Source organism: Bubalus bubalis, chromosome 12 (assembly GCF_019923935.1).
Source record: "Bubalus bubalis isolate 160015118507 breed Murrah chromosome 12, NDDB_SH_1, whole genome shotgun sequence".
Classification (NCBI taxonomy): domain Eukaryota; kingdom Metazoa; phylum Chordata; class Mammalia; order Artiodactyla; family Bovidae; genus Bubalus; species Bubalus bubalis.
The window spans coordinates 90,347,583-90,362,804 of NC_059168.1; the positions used below are offsets into that span (position 1 = coordinate 90,347,583).

Sequence of the window (15,222 nt, forward strand, 5' to 3'; positions counted from 1 at the left end):
AGACTCTGAAAGCACAAATTTATACCAATGCCTCCAAACAGGCCCTCTCCAAGTAAATAAATGTTGGCTGCTTAGACCTTTCGGGTCTAAGTTAGTTCTAAGACCTTTCAGGCCTAAGATAGTTCTAACAACTATCATTTAGTTGTTAGACCTGAAGGGAATCTCAAATATGATCTAGTTCAGCCACCAGTTTATGCATGAAGACACAAGGAACCAGAGAGGCAGAGCAAGTAATTTAAGGCGGCACAGCTGAACAGGAGACTGGACAGAATTGGAAACCACTTCCCTATTTCTACATCCACTGTTCCTTGCAGAAGAGCACGCTGTCTCTGTATTCCAGTACAGACAGAGGCTTCTATTCTTGTCACGTTCTTCAGCCCTGGCTATTAAATTTTCTGAGCAATCACCCTCAATGTAAGTATTATTTTCCAAATTATATACATGTGCCACCGTCAATCTAATCAGTAAATGCTATGAAAGGATAATATCATTTCCATAAACTAGAAAAGAAATATAAACAAAGCACAACTATTTTCCATCGTCATCCTTCAGAGGATGCTAAGCAACCTCTTTCGGAGATCGTTGCATCAGGACCTGAATTCAACTTCTCAAAGAAGAGCGATAAGTACTTAAAGAGCTCACAGAAAAATGATTTCTAACTGGTAATTGCTGGCTTTGTTACCTTTAGAGACCACTGAACTACTTTAAAATGACAACGTATCAAAAAATCATTTCTAACTCTTATTCTTCGCCTCCTTACATAACTCCTTGATGGACGCAAAGCTGAGATCTGTATTTAATGCGTGGTTTTTCTCACCTATGGAGTAATCCAAGGTGACCAACCGTCCTGACACCACCTCGCTAGTCAGGAATTACAAATGACTGTCATCCCAGTAAGATTGTGTCGCTATTTAAATTGCTTCTCTGCTGTATTTTTAAGAGAGTGCCTCCAAGGTAGCTGGGGATGACCTCCTTCAGGTGTGGCAGAAGGAAGCTCCGGCTGAGAATGCGGCGTGGGAAAGTTCTCCTGAAACATCAGTGCCCTCTTCCCTGGGAGAGGAGGAGAACCCTGGAGGGAGTGTTAGTGGCCAGTCTCCTTTCTGGAACCGACCAGACTTCTGCTCCGACACTGGCCGACTCACCGCGGGGCCTGTTCTCTACTTACAGGGTCGGCCACCCGTGCTCCCCGGTGAGTCCCCAGAGCCCCAGCCCAGAGATCTCCAGTCCAGCTTCACTTCTGACTTACTCCTGCAGCGCACAAGAGAGGAAGTGCCAGGTTCTGGGGACCCAGGACCCCACAAGGCAGCAGGGTCCCTGCCCTCGCAGGGTGACGGCCTGAGGCAGTGCCTTTGATGACTGAACTCTTTCTAGGCGCCAAGGACCTCGTGGTGTCCTGACGACCACACGTGCACCCGAGCGCTGCTGTACCACTCAGAGCAAGGTCAGGCGCACAGCACGGTGGTCCCCACTCCAGGAATGCACGGCAGAAAGACAGGAAACTGGGTTCTCCAGGCTGCAGGGTGGGGGCTCCCACAGACATGCTTAGTCCCTTCTGCTCCTGTTTCATCTTGTGGGGGGAGGGGCGGGGTGGAGAAGCAGGGTGACCATGTGGAATTACCATCCACATAGGAACTGGAAGAGAAAGGGCAGGAAGCCCAACCAGAACTCTGGGCCGCCTGGGATCACCCCTGGGCCAGCTCTTGACTTCAAGGACCTTTCTCCACAGATGTTTTTACAACAACTAAAATATGAAATGTCCCCAAGAGTGCCCCTGGCCTTCCTCCCCCTTCTCCACTCCCATTAATGTCACACCAACCAAGCGAAAAATCAGATTTACAGACTCTACTGTTTCTCTTCCCAGACTCTTTTTTTTTTTTTTTCTTCCCTTTAATCCAAACACAACCAAATTCCTTTATTCCTCGTGCTGTATTCATCCTCTCGCTCCCTCACCCTCGGAGGTCACCTCCCCTCTGCCAGCTGCCTCCCTCCCCCAACTCAGGGTCCCCAGCCTCCTGGGTCATTCTGGGCTTTTCAGGGTGACTGGCCATCTCGTCTACCCCAAGGCTCCACTCTGAGGGCTCTCCAACTCGCTTTGCTTCTGGTTACACTTACTTGGCCAGGCCTCCTCTCCTCCCCCTCACCCACCATGCCCCTCACGCAGCCCAGAGGCCTTCCTCCACATCTCTGGATCGTACAGACTTGGACTGAAAAGTGGCATCTTATCCTTCTGCCCAAGCCTCTCCACTGGGGGCCACAGAGAGCTCTCTTTTGGTCTCTCCAGCTTGCCTGTGCAGCCCCGCCCCCAAGCAAAGGCTCTTTACTTGTGTTAACTCCTACTAGATTTTGTTCCAAAAAGACTTTTTTTTTTTAATAGAACACTAGCACGTGGAAAGGGCTTAGGCAGAAGTGAATCTTCTAGAACCTTCTGGTTTGGTTTAAAATGACGTTGAGTAGAAGTATTTAAGACGCAATCTCATACTCCCCAGCCTTGTTAAATAGGTCACAAGTGAGCACCGTTTAAACACGTTTTTCATGGCTCACTGTCACTATTATAAACACTGATTTTTGTAATGTGATAGAACACAGTGACACATTCAGAATCACCTGAGTGCAGCTGTTTATACTCTCACGAGATGACCCCAGAGTTTTGAGCTATTAATATGTGTGTGTCTTTATAGATTCCTTATTAATCTGTCTTCTCTCCCTCCCACTTCTTTCTTCTCCTCCTTCCCCTCCTTCTCCTTCACTTCTGCTTCTTTAGGTCCTGAATTCACTCCACTAAGCTTGTAACTTTTGCCATTCGACAAGTTAGAAAATCAAAATTTTACCTATAAGGGACAAAATAGGAATGAATAGCATTTGAGGACCCCTTCGTTTTGAGATGACATCTACCAACTGAAATAAGCCCTAATTTAACACGACAGTGAGGAAGGCTGTGCTGGGGACCAGGGTCCCTGAAGAATTATTTCTTGGCAAAGGAGTCCTGACACATCTGAGAGTTGAAGATGAATGTGGGATGCTGTGCCATCCTAAAGGTGTAAGTATCTACAAATGCAAAGTTGTTCTCAAACAAATCTTTGATGTAGATGTTTCTTAAAAATGAATCTACAATTTCAGAGGGTAAAGCCAATGTCCTGTGTGACTGTGGAAATGCTTGACATTTCTTTCTTTCCCTCTTTATCATTTTTGAAAACTTATTTTACTTTTGTGCATTTGACTAAACTCTTTCATTTGCCAATATTTAACACGCTATCCTCACTCTGGCTATCTGAACTGCTTTCAGTTGTTCTCACTGGGTTAAAAGAAACACAGATGCTCTCAAATAATCCCAAAGAAATAGGGGTTTATTTGGTTTCGGTTTGGCCACATTTAAGAGAAAGTCTGTGTAACTGCCACCTACTCAACCCTGAGCTCTGGTTGGGGTGATCTGGCAGGCTGGTCAAGGACTCTGAAATTCCATTTCCCTCTGCTTCAGGCGCATACCTGTGGCTCCAGCCATCACATCTACATCCCAAATGGAAGGAGCCTTTGCAGAATGGCATGTGACCACCCCACATGCCTTCCTGTAAAGGTGTTTTCCTGGAGGTCTCGCTGAGCTGGCCTGAGCAACATCTCCCTGCTCAGAACCACGTCACAGGGCACCTCTCTGCAAGGGACGCTACCTTTCCAGCTGGTCTTATTGTGATTCAAACCAAAGTGTGCATTTTAGTAAAGAAAAGTGGACAATCAACTATTGAGTAGACTGCCAGCGTCCACTGGTTTCTGTGGTTAACCCCGCTGAACTGGGCCTGCAGCCACCAGGGCACCTCCTCCAGGCAGTGGAGTTCTGTCTAAGGAGTCACAGGATTCTCCCTCAGGATTTCTCTGCCTCCCATTTCTGCTTCTCAGTTTACCCTTGTTTTTGGCCTCTTTCTAGCTACAATGCCTACTCCAGCCATACGAGACCTTCCCCACCTCTCTATCCAAATCCTGCAGAGAAGTCAGCAGATCTATGTGTTTTTCAAGCCCAAATTTGAGAAGGAGGATTCTGACTATAAGTTCAGCTTAACTCTTGAGAGAGACAGAATGAGTTCCAAGTTTGAAGCAAGCCATGAGTGAGCTTTCTGTTTTGTTTTTGGGGGGAAGGTTTGCTTGTGTTTTGTCTGTTTGCCAAGCTGCTTGGTGGCTTAGGGGATCTTAGTTCCCCAACGAGGGATCAAACGTGGGCCCTCAGCAGTGAAAGCACAGAATCCTAACCACTGGATTGCCAAGGAAGTCCCCATGAGCTATCCTTTAGTTTGGGGACCTCTACGCCAAATTAACCTCAGTCAGGGGCCCTGGGAAAGACAGGGTCTTCAGGTCCAGCTGAAAAGGGGAGTATGCTAAAGCTAGCAAAACTAGCTAATGATGGGTACTGAAACGATTGGCACCTATGATGTGTAAACTCAAGCTAAATATACACTGGTGATTATTTCACAGAAAGAGACATCAAAAAGGTGAATCTTATCCCTCCTCATTTTTTTCAGTCTACTCAGTGTGTTGTCTATTATGATGAGCTCTAGCTTTCTGTCTGGTCACAGAGGGAACAGTCTGTAGCTGTGCACTTGTTCTGTGAGATGACAAAGTGTAAAGCGATAGTACCTCCCCTGCTATGGCCGTATTCCTTACCCATGAGTCTCAGAAGATCAAAGTGCATCGCATTTTTAATGAAGTTATATGGGCTTGACCCGATGGCAAAATCAGGATTCAGTGATGGCCCATTCACCAGCTATGCATATCATAAAAGAATTTACTTTCAAGTAGAACCAGTGTAGCTTCCAACAAGAGTATCATTCATCCTTGAGTCCAGGCTTACTGTCTCTATTGTCCTTTACAGATAAGCCATCACTGAGGGAGGGGATATCTCCTCTTCCTTTCATTCTTGGCTAGATTTAATGGGACACCCGCCAAGCCAGAGTTTTCACATTTTATGCTTTCCTACCAGTGATATTTTAGTCATAGATGTCTCTTCAATAATTTAACTGGTGATTTTTTTTTCTGTTTTTATGAAACCCACATCTTGAAAGTCAAGGAGTATAACAAACAGCACAAGGAGTCGCAATGAGGAATTTGAAACACATTCAGGATCCTTTAGTAATTAAATGCAAGGAATGTTTATGCCAGGTATCATTCATACAGGGTCTATATTTTGTTTTCTTTAAAATATAAATAAAATAAAATTCTACCAAAGTGAAAAACATCCTAGGATATTCATGAAGTGAAAACACTGACTATATTATCTGATGATAAGACAGAGTTGCCATAGATAACTCAGTTATTTGTCCTTTGGTTTGTACTGAAAACTGATGTAACTAAGCACTTATGTGTGGTTGTGTTAGTTGTGCACTTGAAAATTTGTTACAATACAACACAAACATTTCTACAAAAGCAAATTTAATATACAACAAACACTCACCATGTAAACACATCTTTTAAAAAATCTGGTAATAGGTCCAAGGATCACTTACAGGCTTCCATAAAAGTATTTTATATCAAGAATTTCAATACAGAATGATTTCTATGTCAAAATACATTTACGCTGTAAATTGTTATAGAAAAGAAAAAGACACAGAGAAACGGAGTTTGCTGGTATTGAATTCAACAGCAGCAACTGCCCCTGATCATCTTCCTTCATTTTCTACTTCAAGCATTTCTGACAACACACGTCCATCTACCCTTCTATAGTCTATGCTTTGATTCACTCAATTGACCAGTTAAAAATCTCAAGACATTATTATCATGCTTATTTGCAACATCAGCAGCTCTCAAACCTGCCCAAAGCATTTCTGGGGGCCTGTTCCTCTCCAGGCTGATACTCAGAACTTTCCAGAACCTGTCCTCGGTATCAGTATGGAGGACCACACATTAGAAAATGAACAGCAGTTATCAAGATGCAAAACAGGAAAAAAGCCACATGAAAACCGCAAGTGCAGATCAATCACACAATTTTATTAGAGTCTTTTGAACAAATGTATTCCTCTGTGAAAAACTCTTGCAAAAGAGACATTGGGGTATACTATTTTCAACCCTGAGCAATAGCGCTGCATACCAAGGGGGTGGGGCGAGAAGCTGGTTCCATTGAAACACCAAGCACAGCCACTGATATGCTCTATGTGATCAGGTTTTTACAAAAAAATACATAGTTTTCAATAAATAATGCTTAATTTTACAACTTTGATACAGCAATGTCATACACCGTTTTAACACACGAAACTCTGCATGCTAGACAGGGTACAGAAGACAAGACTTCGCCATGCATTTTCTTTTCCCCTTAGTGCTATTGGACATCATCCTCCAGCGCCCGGCCTCGGGGAGCGGTCCCCTCTGTTTCACAGCCTCTGGTCGTGCGCTGGCATGCAAACTCTAAAAAAGGTTCCCCCCCTCCGCAAACCACTCAGACTTCTAAACAAAAGGGTTTTTTTAGCTTTCCTGCTCCCAAACCTGGAGTGGCTCTGAAAATAGACTTGGGCAGCGTCCTGCTGGAAACTGCTCTGGGTGTCAGGTGGCCCCGTCCTGGTGGCCTCCAGGGAGCGCTGTTATGCCGCCACCACTAGGAGCCCCACATTGGAACAGCAGGCTCCTTCCTAAAACAGTCCGTTCCAGAAAAGGGTGTCATGGAACAAATGCCAAAGACTCTTAAACCCACCACATATGTACAAGAGTAAAAATAGACAAAATGGGAAATTAAGGGTAATGGCATAGGATGTTTTGCCCGATGTGATCCAAGGGCACTGTGTTTCTAAATAGAAGCTAGATGAAGAAATGTGTGTCAAGAGGACCCTTTGTCAATATCTATTTGATCAAAATTCTTTAGGTTGCATATTAGCAATATTTCCAGTGGCTTTTTTTTATAACGAGGAAATATAATAGATCTAATAAAATAAGGTCAGCGTCAAAGTCACTTCAAGAACCCGAGTGAATTTTGTTTTTACGCATTTTCCAACAGCTTGTCATACTGCTGTTGTGTCATTTTCACAGCAGAGAAAATCCACGTCTATGTGACTAAGTAAAAGAAGCTTGATCAAACATTGAGAAGGAAGCCTCACGTCTGCCCATCCAGGTTCTCAATTCACCAATCGCTCATGTCAAAACACACCTCCGCTTGACCATATTGCTCTTAGTGGTTTGTTTTCTCTACAGAGAAGTGATCCATTTGCAACAGAAGTTCCTGGGTCATGTAAAACAGTCCTGTCTGTGCACTGGCAGAGGTATTGAATCTTCTCGGAGTATCTCTACCCAATAAAATTATTACTTTTATACATGGAACATTATGAACTTATGTTTCCCTTTGTAAGCCATTGTATACTTTCTGCACTTTTGTGCTTTTACTGAGTATAAAAATAGGTCTCCTTTAAAATTCTGTTTAAGTTCACTAAAAAACTACTTGTTTGTGAAATTCTCTTAAAAACTCACTGCATCCACATGGAAGAGATAAAACTAATTAGGCAGCTAGTTGATATAGGAAGTGTTAAAAAAAATAACTACAGTGAAAAAAAGAAAAAAAAAAAAAGCTATGTTAAGATTCAAGAAAAAAGCCAGTAGCAAGGTAAAATGGAAGAGAATTGAGTTTATGAAATTGTGTTTAATCTTTATTGTGATCGAAAATGAGGGCTCCACAGAAAGGGGGAAGAAAAAGGAGTTATCAAAGAGCAGACTTTGCCATATCATCAAATGAAAAGGGGTGTGGCAGAAAAAACCCAATAAATGAACAGTGAGAAAGGACCAATGATTAAAATAGCCAGATGGCTGAAAAGCACGTCTAAGAGTCATTACATGGAGACAGTTACTTTGGGAGCCTGTGAATTCCCGTGTTAGATACATAAGGCTCAGTCTTGGTATTCTTACAGGCCTAGGCTATACAAAGGGTATTTGAAACTGACATTCCTAATGAAATTTTATAAAATTTGGCCCTTACAATAACTGAGAAGTATCCTGAAAAATCTTCCCTGAAGCTGTAATAAAGAAAGTTTCTTATCTACTGATAAAATCGACAACTCAGTAAACTATTTTCGCTGGTCATCCTACATAAGAAAAAAGCACAAATATATTGGCCTCAGAAATCTGTTAAAAGCAGGGGACCACAGTAAAAGAGTATAAAGATTCTATAAATGGGAGAGTCCAAGAAAACCTCTCTATAAAGTGTTCACAAGGATACATATGCCCATTAGAAGAAAAAGTAAGAATATACATATTATTAATCATATCAGAGAATAAAAAAGTTAAGATTGATATAATATATTTATATTGAATGACTACTTTAAAAAAGAGCAACTTATTTGCTTTATTTCTCAGATTACTTTCAAAAGTCATTTAAATTCTGAAGAGAAAAACAAGTGTAAGTTTCTCAAAGTGTACCAATAGCAAATGACTCTGGTTCCAACTCCCAGAGAAGGGAAAAACAAGTTGCTGTTTGAGTCTTTTTCTTTCTCAAAGAAAAGAGGGAAAAAAAAAAAAAAAAAAAAACCCCTAAGTGATCCTGACTGCTATATACATGCATATTTAAATCACTTCCTCTCAATTAACATTAAAATGAAACATCTCTGCTCAAAATGGTTTTAATGATTCCCCCCTCCCCAAAGGATCTAACAAATAATTTGCCCTGTGACTGTAGTCATTCATAACATACATAATATTTGCAAAGCACAGTTTAAATACACTGCCTTCATTAGCATTATATATTTTTAATAAAAGGATGCATATCAGAGTGTAAAAACTGGAAGATTATTCCCACAGTTTAAAGAATTAATAAGAGAATGCTGGTTCAAGTTCTTTAAGATGGAAATCTTAGTAAAATGCCATCCTAAATCTGTGAACAACTTACAAACAGCAGGATACCCACTGACTAAGCTGCAGTGCTCTAGGTCTCCCTCCCCCCTCCCCCCTCACTATTTAAAAATATTCTGTCAATGCTTAGTTCAAAATAAGACTTACTTAAGAGACCAAAAAAATGCAATTAAACTTTTATTGAAGACTATCCAGTGGCAAGAATACCTTGTGTATTATATTATGTTTTAGACATTCAATAAAGAATTCTTAAGAATGATTTTCACAATGCATTCATCGAAACAGCCTTAAATATTGTTAAAAGCGCATTCAAGCGCCTGTCCTGAGTTCTAACAGGTTTTTAATTTTAGATCGCCGATCTCCATTTTTTTTTTTTCTTCTTTTACTATCAAGAACTTAGGCCACATAGCTTTTTGAAAATTTTCATCCAGACTATGCTTTTCCATTCTGAAGCCAAATCATTACATGTTACTACTGCAAAGTTTCTACCTCACCACAGAAAATGTCCGATTCATCTATGATTGAAACATAAAATACATGCAAAGTTTTCAGGTTTTCCAAGTACATCGACTCAGTTTTATGAATGGGTTTGTGTTTTCAACAAGTTTTAGAACTGCAGCAGAGGGCCACTATGTAAAATTCCCAGCACAGAGAAGCCTCAATTGTAAACCGCTGGTTCAATTACTCGTGGCTAAAATAAATGTCCCACCAACGACTACATCAGTCTTATCATTTGGGAGGGGGGGACGGGGGGGGGGGGAGGTAAACAATTTCAGAGATCCAGTTCTAATGTTGAGAACCTTGTTATTTAACACCCTCAGCCCTTTCTCCTCCCAAGTGTTCTACGGAAATCTGATGATTCCTAGAAATGAAACAGCCACAGAAAAGAAATGTGTCCATCTACGGCCAAAGCTTGCTGGCTTCGCATGCCAGGGGGTAGGGGCCGGGGTGGAGGCTCGCCGAGGAGAGGAGGGAGGCCGGGGGAGGCCAAGCAGGCAGGGACGGGGCCCTAGAGGCAGGGAGGAGGAGGCCAGGCTGGAAGGGTGCCCGCGCACCCCTGGCCTAGCAGCTCCCGGCAATGCGTGGACGCTGCCCTTTAATCTCGCCAGCATCTCAATAAAAACGAAGACCAAACCTTGGTAAATCATTGCAGTAGGTGACCAAGAGAGTAGTGGTGATTTTGCACCTAGTTTCAATGAGCCACTGCAAACCTCCCCCACTGCAGGCGCCCGCTCTCTCGGAGGCAGAGCTTGAGGTTGGCGCTCGGGCCCCGGCGCGGCCTCCGCGCAGCCTCCCTGCCTCCCTCGGCGCGGCCCCCGGGGAAAGACGGGCCGAAGGCACCGAAAGGGCGCGGGGCCAGGGGTGAGCGTGCCGGGCGGCGCTTGCCAGCCGGGCCCGCCTCGAAGGCTCCGTGATACAGGCGGCCGGGTCTGGGGAAACGAGAGTGGGGGAACGGGAGTAGACGGGCCAGGCAAACGGTGCCCAGCACGGAGAACTCGGCAGGAGCCGAACCACCTAGGAGCCCACCCCGCCCCCGGCCTACCTCCGGGGCGGCCCTAGAAACGGCGCGAGACCCTGGAGCCGGGGGCCCGGGCGGGCTTTCCCGCTCATCCCCGCAGTTCGGCGGCCTCGCGGCCCCGGCGCGGATCTTCCCGCGCGTCTCCAGGCCCCAGGGCGCGGCGCCGAGGCGCGCGCGGCGTCCGCGCGGAGAAAGCCAGGCGCCCAGGACCCAGGGCCCTGTCTTCGGGGTCCCCGGCCGCCGCCCAGGCGCCCTTGGTTACACGCACCATCACCCCCCGCCCCCCGCCCGGCCAGCTCCTCCCGCAGCTCCGCCCGCACAGACTCTCCGGTGGCCGTGCCCCGTTCCTCCCGCCGCCCTGGGGCAGCCTTCCGCGCGCTCCTTCCCCGGCCTCGGGCCCGCCGCGCCCCGCTGTCCTGGCGACGCCGAAAAGAGACTGAACACTGACCACCACGCCCCAGCGCCGGTCACCGCTCGCGGTCCAGAACTGTAGCAGCGCTTCCCACCAGCGCACAGGCGGACATGCAGCGTCAAGGGAAAAAAAAAAAAAAAAAAAAAAAATTCAAAACTGGAAACGGCTGTCCCCCGCCTCTAAGGAGGGAGAACGGCGAGTATCCGCGCGCGCTCAGCGCTGGCCACCCAAGGGCGCGGGTTACCGCGACGCGCAGCCCCGACGCGGCCCCTCGCCGAGAAGGCTAACCCCCGCCCGGACCGGTGCCCGCGTCCCCCGCCCGCCGTCCGGATGGGCAAGGAAAGGAGGGTGGGAGTCGCGGAGGAGGAGGTGAGAAAGGAAATGGGGTTGCAAAGGGGGAAGGGAAGGGAAGGCCGAGAGAAAAGAATCCTCCGCCCCGGGTTTGCCTAACCAGCCACCGAAAAAGAGAAGCGAGGAATTGGCCAGCCATTGAGCACTTCCAGCCGAAGCCCGGAGAATATGGGATTCCCTCCGGCCACCTTCCCACCCGCGCCCACAAGGGCCTTATCTCTGAATGCCCTGCGACAACACCACCGCCAGTAGGACTTCCATAGAGACTATGGGCGATGCGAGTTTCTATCAGTTCCAGCTGATTTATTAAAATTGTCAAGATACAGACTTCCAGCACCAAAAAAAAAAAAAAAAAAAAAAAAACAGGCAATGATGTCGACAGTGCATTGAGTCTGCTTTGCCACCATTTGCTACAAAATATGCAGATGGTCTGTACTTTATTTAGATTATATTGCACAAAATGAGAAACTTTTTAAACTATGTGCCTTTTTCTTTTTGCTAAAAATCGAGAATCCAGTTTCAAACCTTCCATCTGGGGCCCCATCCACATATCACAGCGTATGAGATACATAAAGTCCTACTATAGTACAGTACATATACAATCTTTAAACTAAGATAACAGCTCTGAGGTCTATATCACCGTTTTCAATAAATCTTTACCTACAAATATTGAACAAATCTCTACTATAGCTGTACAAAAAAAGTTTGCTTTTTTTTTTTTAAACCACAAGGCCTTTAGATGCAAGGATTATTTTAAAATTTTAATCCTTTTTAAACCAGGACATAACGTACCAACATACTTGCATGCTAAAAAAAAAAATGAGGAAAAAAAGAAATCAAAAGGGAAGAAGTGCCTGAAAGTCTTACTGAAAAAACACAGCAAGAATGTTCCCTTTTCACTGTACAAAAATACGCCTGAAAATATATTAATTTTTAAAAAAGACTGAGGTCTGTTATGTATCAAAAATGTTTCAATACCTTTTGTACTGAGGTCTAGGCTGCCTGGTATTCAATCAAGGAGGTATAAGGGAACAAGTTACAAAAAAAAAGTTGGCAAGTAGAAATCACATTTGTAAAACCATAAACAATTTGATCTGAAAAGTAAACTCTGATCTTAAGTCAGTTCACAGTTTTTTTTTTTTTTGTAAGCGTTTGTACAGTCTGCATTTTTTCAAGCTCCCTGCAGTTTTGTTAAGAATCGGATGCATAGAAGACATCAGTTTTCTCCCTCCAAAAAAATAAAATTAAATTAAAAAATTTGCCATGGTCCCTTTTTTGTTTTTGTGTTTGTATTTTTTTTTTTAAAAAAAAGTCACCAGTTCTTTAAGATCTCTTAAGAAAAAAATAAAATAAAATAAAATAAAATCTCCAACCAACTCCCCAGTTGTGCTGCCAAAGGGTCCTCTGCAGGCGTCTTCCAGACTTCAAAGACCAACAAGCTTCAAACAGCGCCTTCCGGAGCGGGTCCTCGTTCCCCTCCCCCGCCCCGTCCCCTCCGCCTTTGTTGCCATCGCGAATTTCAGGAAAAAAAAGAAACAGTAATTACAAAAACACATTTGGGGGGGGGGGAATCACAACTCCAGACTAGGTATGCAACTACCTTGAGACACGATCAAGGAAGGGAGAGGAGTTTGGGGGGGGGGGGGGGGGACAAAAAAAGGACAGGAAAAATGTTTCAAAAACTACTCATTTCACTTTAACTCCACCAAAATTTTCAGCATCTTTCCAATTTCTTTGTATCACGACATCGTATCAACATCAGCATCTTCTTCTCGCCCCTCCACCCTACCGCCATCACCGTCGACACCAAAACCTTGTTATCATCATCAGCATCATCACGACCACCACGACTTCCTCCCAAGGAACCCTGCTCTGCACCCGCCAGAGAAAAAAGAGCGAGAACGGGGCGCCCCCACCCCACCCCTCCTCTCAATACGTGAACACCAGGTCGGAGAAGTTCGCCTCCAGCCAGTCCCCCGCGATCATCTCGCTCAGCTCGGGCGTGCAGTAGTCGGGGAACTCGAAGTGGGAGCCCAGGCTGCCCTCGCTGAACGAATCCAAATCCTTATCCACCAGCGACAGGGACAGGTTCCCGGCCGCCGCGCCGCCCCCCAGCTGTTGGTCGCCGGCACCGTGCGCGCTTTGGGAGAAATTCAAGCTCAGGTCGAACATCAGGTCGTCGGCGTCCTCGCCGCCGCTGCTGCTGCTGCTGCTGCTGCTGCTGCCGCCGCCACCGCCGCCGCCGCTGGACGAGGAGGACGAAGAGGAGGTGGACACGGAGCGCGCGGACGCGGGCGACAGCGCGGGCTGCGCCAGCGGCGGCGGGTGCTGCTTGGTGATGTTCTTGAAGCTGTAGTAGAGGCGGCTGCCGCCCCCCGCGCCCGAGGCCGCGCCGGCCCGCACCTCATCGTACAGGCTCGCGCCCTCGGGGGACTCGGCCGCGCTGCTCAGCGTGGGGCTGGCGGGCACTTTCGCGACGCTGTAGCGTCTCAGCAGCGGCGGGGGCGGCGGCTGCTGGCCCGGCGGCTGCAGGAGCTGCGCGTGCGGCGGCGGCTCGTCGTCGTCCTCGTCCGCCTCCTGCTTGATCCGCAGCTGCAGCTCGTCCTCGTCGTCCTCTTCGTCCTCGTCGTCGTCCAGGAATACACACTTGACCGTCTTACCCGCGCCGCTCACGCGCAGGCTGCCCAGCACGTAGTCGTCGCCCGCGCCGCCGCCGTCCCCGGGCTGCGCCGCCTTGCCCGCGCCCGCCTTGGCGCCGCCGGCCGCCGGGGCCGCGGGGGCCTTGAGCTTGCCGCATTTCTTGCTCGAGCCCTTGGAGGTCTTGGCGCCGCCGCCCGCGCCCGCGCCCGCGCTCCCGCCGCCGCCGCCCGCCGCGCTCTTCTCCGGGCTCTGGCCCGCGCTGGGCTTGGCCGACGGGTCCATCTTGGGCTTTTTCCGGGGCCGGTACTTGTAGTCGGGGTAGTCGGCCATGTGCTTGAGCCGCAGCCGCTCCGCTTCCCGGATGAACGGGATCTTCTCGCTGTCCTTCAGCATTTTCCAGCGCTTGCCCAGCCTCTTGGAGATCTCGGCGTTGTGCATGTCCGGCGACTGCTCCATGATCTTTCTGCGCTCGATCTTGGACCACACCATGAACGCGTTCATCGGCCGCTTGATGTGGCCCGACGCCGTCTTGCACCAGTCCGGGTCGCTCTCGTCCAGGGCCACCGGGCTGCAAGCCATGAATTCGCCCTCCTCCGTGTCCAGCGCCTCCCGGGGCAGGTTGCTCTCCGCTTCCAAGCTCTCGGCCTGCTGCACCATGATCCGCGGCGGGGCTGGGCGCTCCCACCCGGGCCGCTCGGTCTCGTGCGGGGCTCCCCCTCCCCCGCTCGGCCCTCCACCTTCCCGGGCAAGTTGCAAAGTCCTGGGCACCCCGCGTCCGCGGCTCCCCCCCTCCCCCCCGCCCCCCCTTCCAGTCTGCACACAGCGGCTGCGGCGACTCGGAGCCGCCCGCGCGCGGGGCAGCTGCGGCCCGCGACGCGAGAGGAGGCGGCGGCGGCGGCGGCGGCGGTGGTCGGAGCAGCCCGGGGACCCCCTCTCTCTCTTTCTTTCCGGCTCCTAGCTCTCGCCGCGAGCGCCGGACCCCACGCAACTCCCAGGCGCGCGCGCTCCTTCTGCAAAAAGTTGAGGGCTCTCTCCCAACTAGTTATCAGGGTGTCATCGGGGTGACGTCACCCCGCGGGCCAGCCAATGGCCGGGGCCGGCCCCGCCCCGCCGTCTTGATTATCTCGGCGGCCCCGCCCCGTTCCCGCCCCCGGGCTGCAAAGATGGGATGGGGGAGGGGGAGGAGGAGGAGGCAGGTCTCGAAAAGTGTTCTTTAAAAAAAAAAAATTCGTGTGTGTGCACCGAAGCGCCCCCCTCCCCGGTACGCTCGGGAGCCGCGCCCGTCCCCGCGGGAGGGCCGAACCGGGCCAGTCCCAGCGTCGGAGCCAACCGAGCGCACCGGGTCCGGGGAGGGGCCCGGCGCCCCTTTGTGCCCAGTCCCCCACCACCCGCCCACCCTGGAGGCCGGTCCGGGTGAGCCGGCCAGGCGCGCTCCCTCCCCGCGGGCGGACGCCCGGGCACGCGCACAGCCCGAGCGGGCGGGGGCGGTGGCGAGGGT

At 48.6% G+C, this 15,222-nt stretch overlaps 1 protein-coding gene across 1 annotated transcript; it reads right to left on the reverse strand.

Annotated features, from left to right (window-relative positions):
- Positions 1-5,946: 5,946 nt before the first annotated feature.
- Positions 5,947-14,725, reverse strand: SOX11 (SRY-box transcription factor 11). The gene has a single exon (XM_025261613.3). The coding sequence runs from the start codon at positions 14,379-14,381 to the stop codon at positions 13,014-13,016; it is 1,368 nt and encodes a 455-aa protein (XP_025117398.3). The 5' UTR covers positions 14,382-14,725; the 3' UTR covers positions 5,947-13,013.
- Positions 14,726-15,222: the final 497 nt, after the last annotated feature.

Excerpts from the sequence above, each read along its gene's own strand:
- SOX11 (XM_025261613.3), bottom strand. The coding sequence starts at position 14,381 with ATGGTGCAGCAGGCCGAGAGCTTGGAAGCGGAGAGCAACCTGCCCCGG.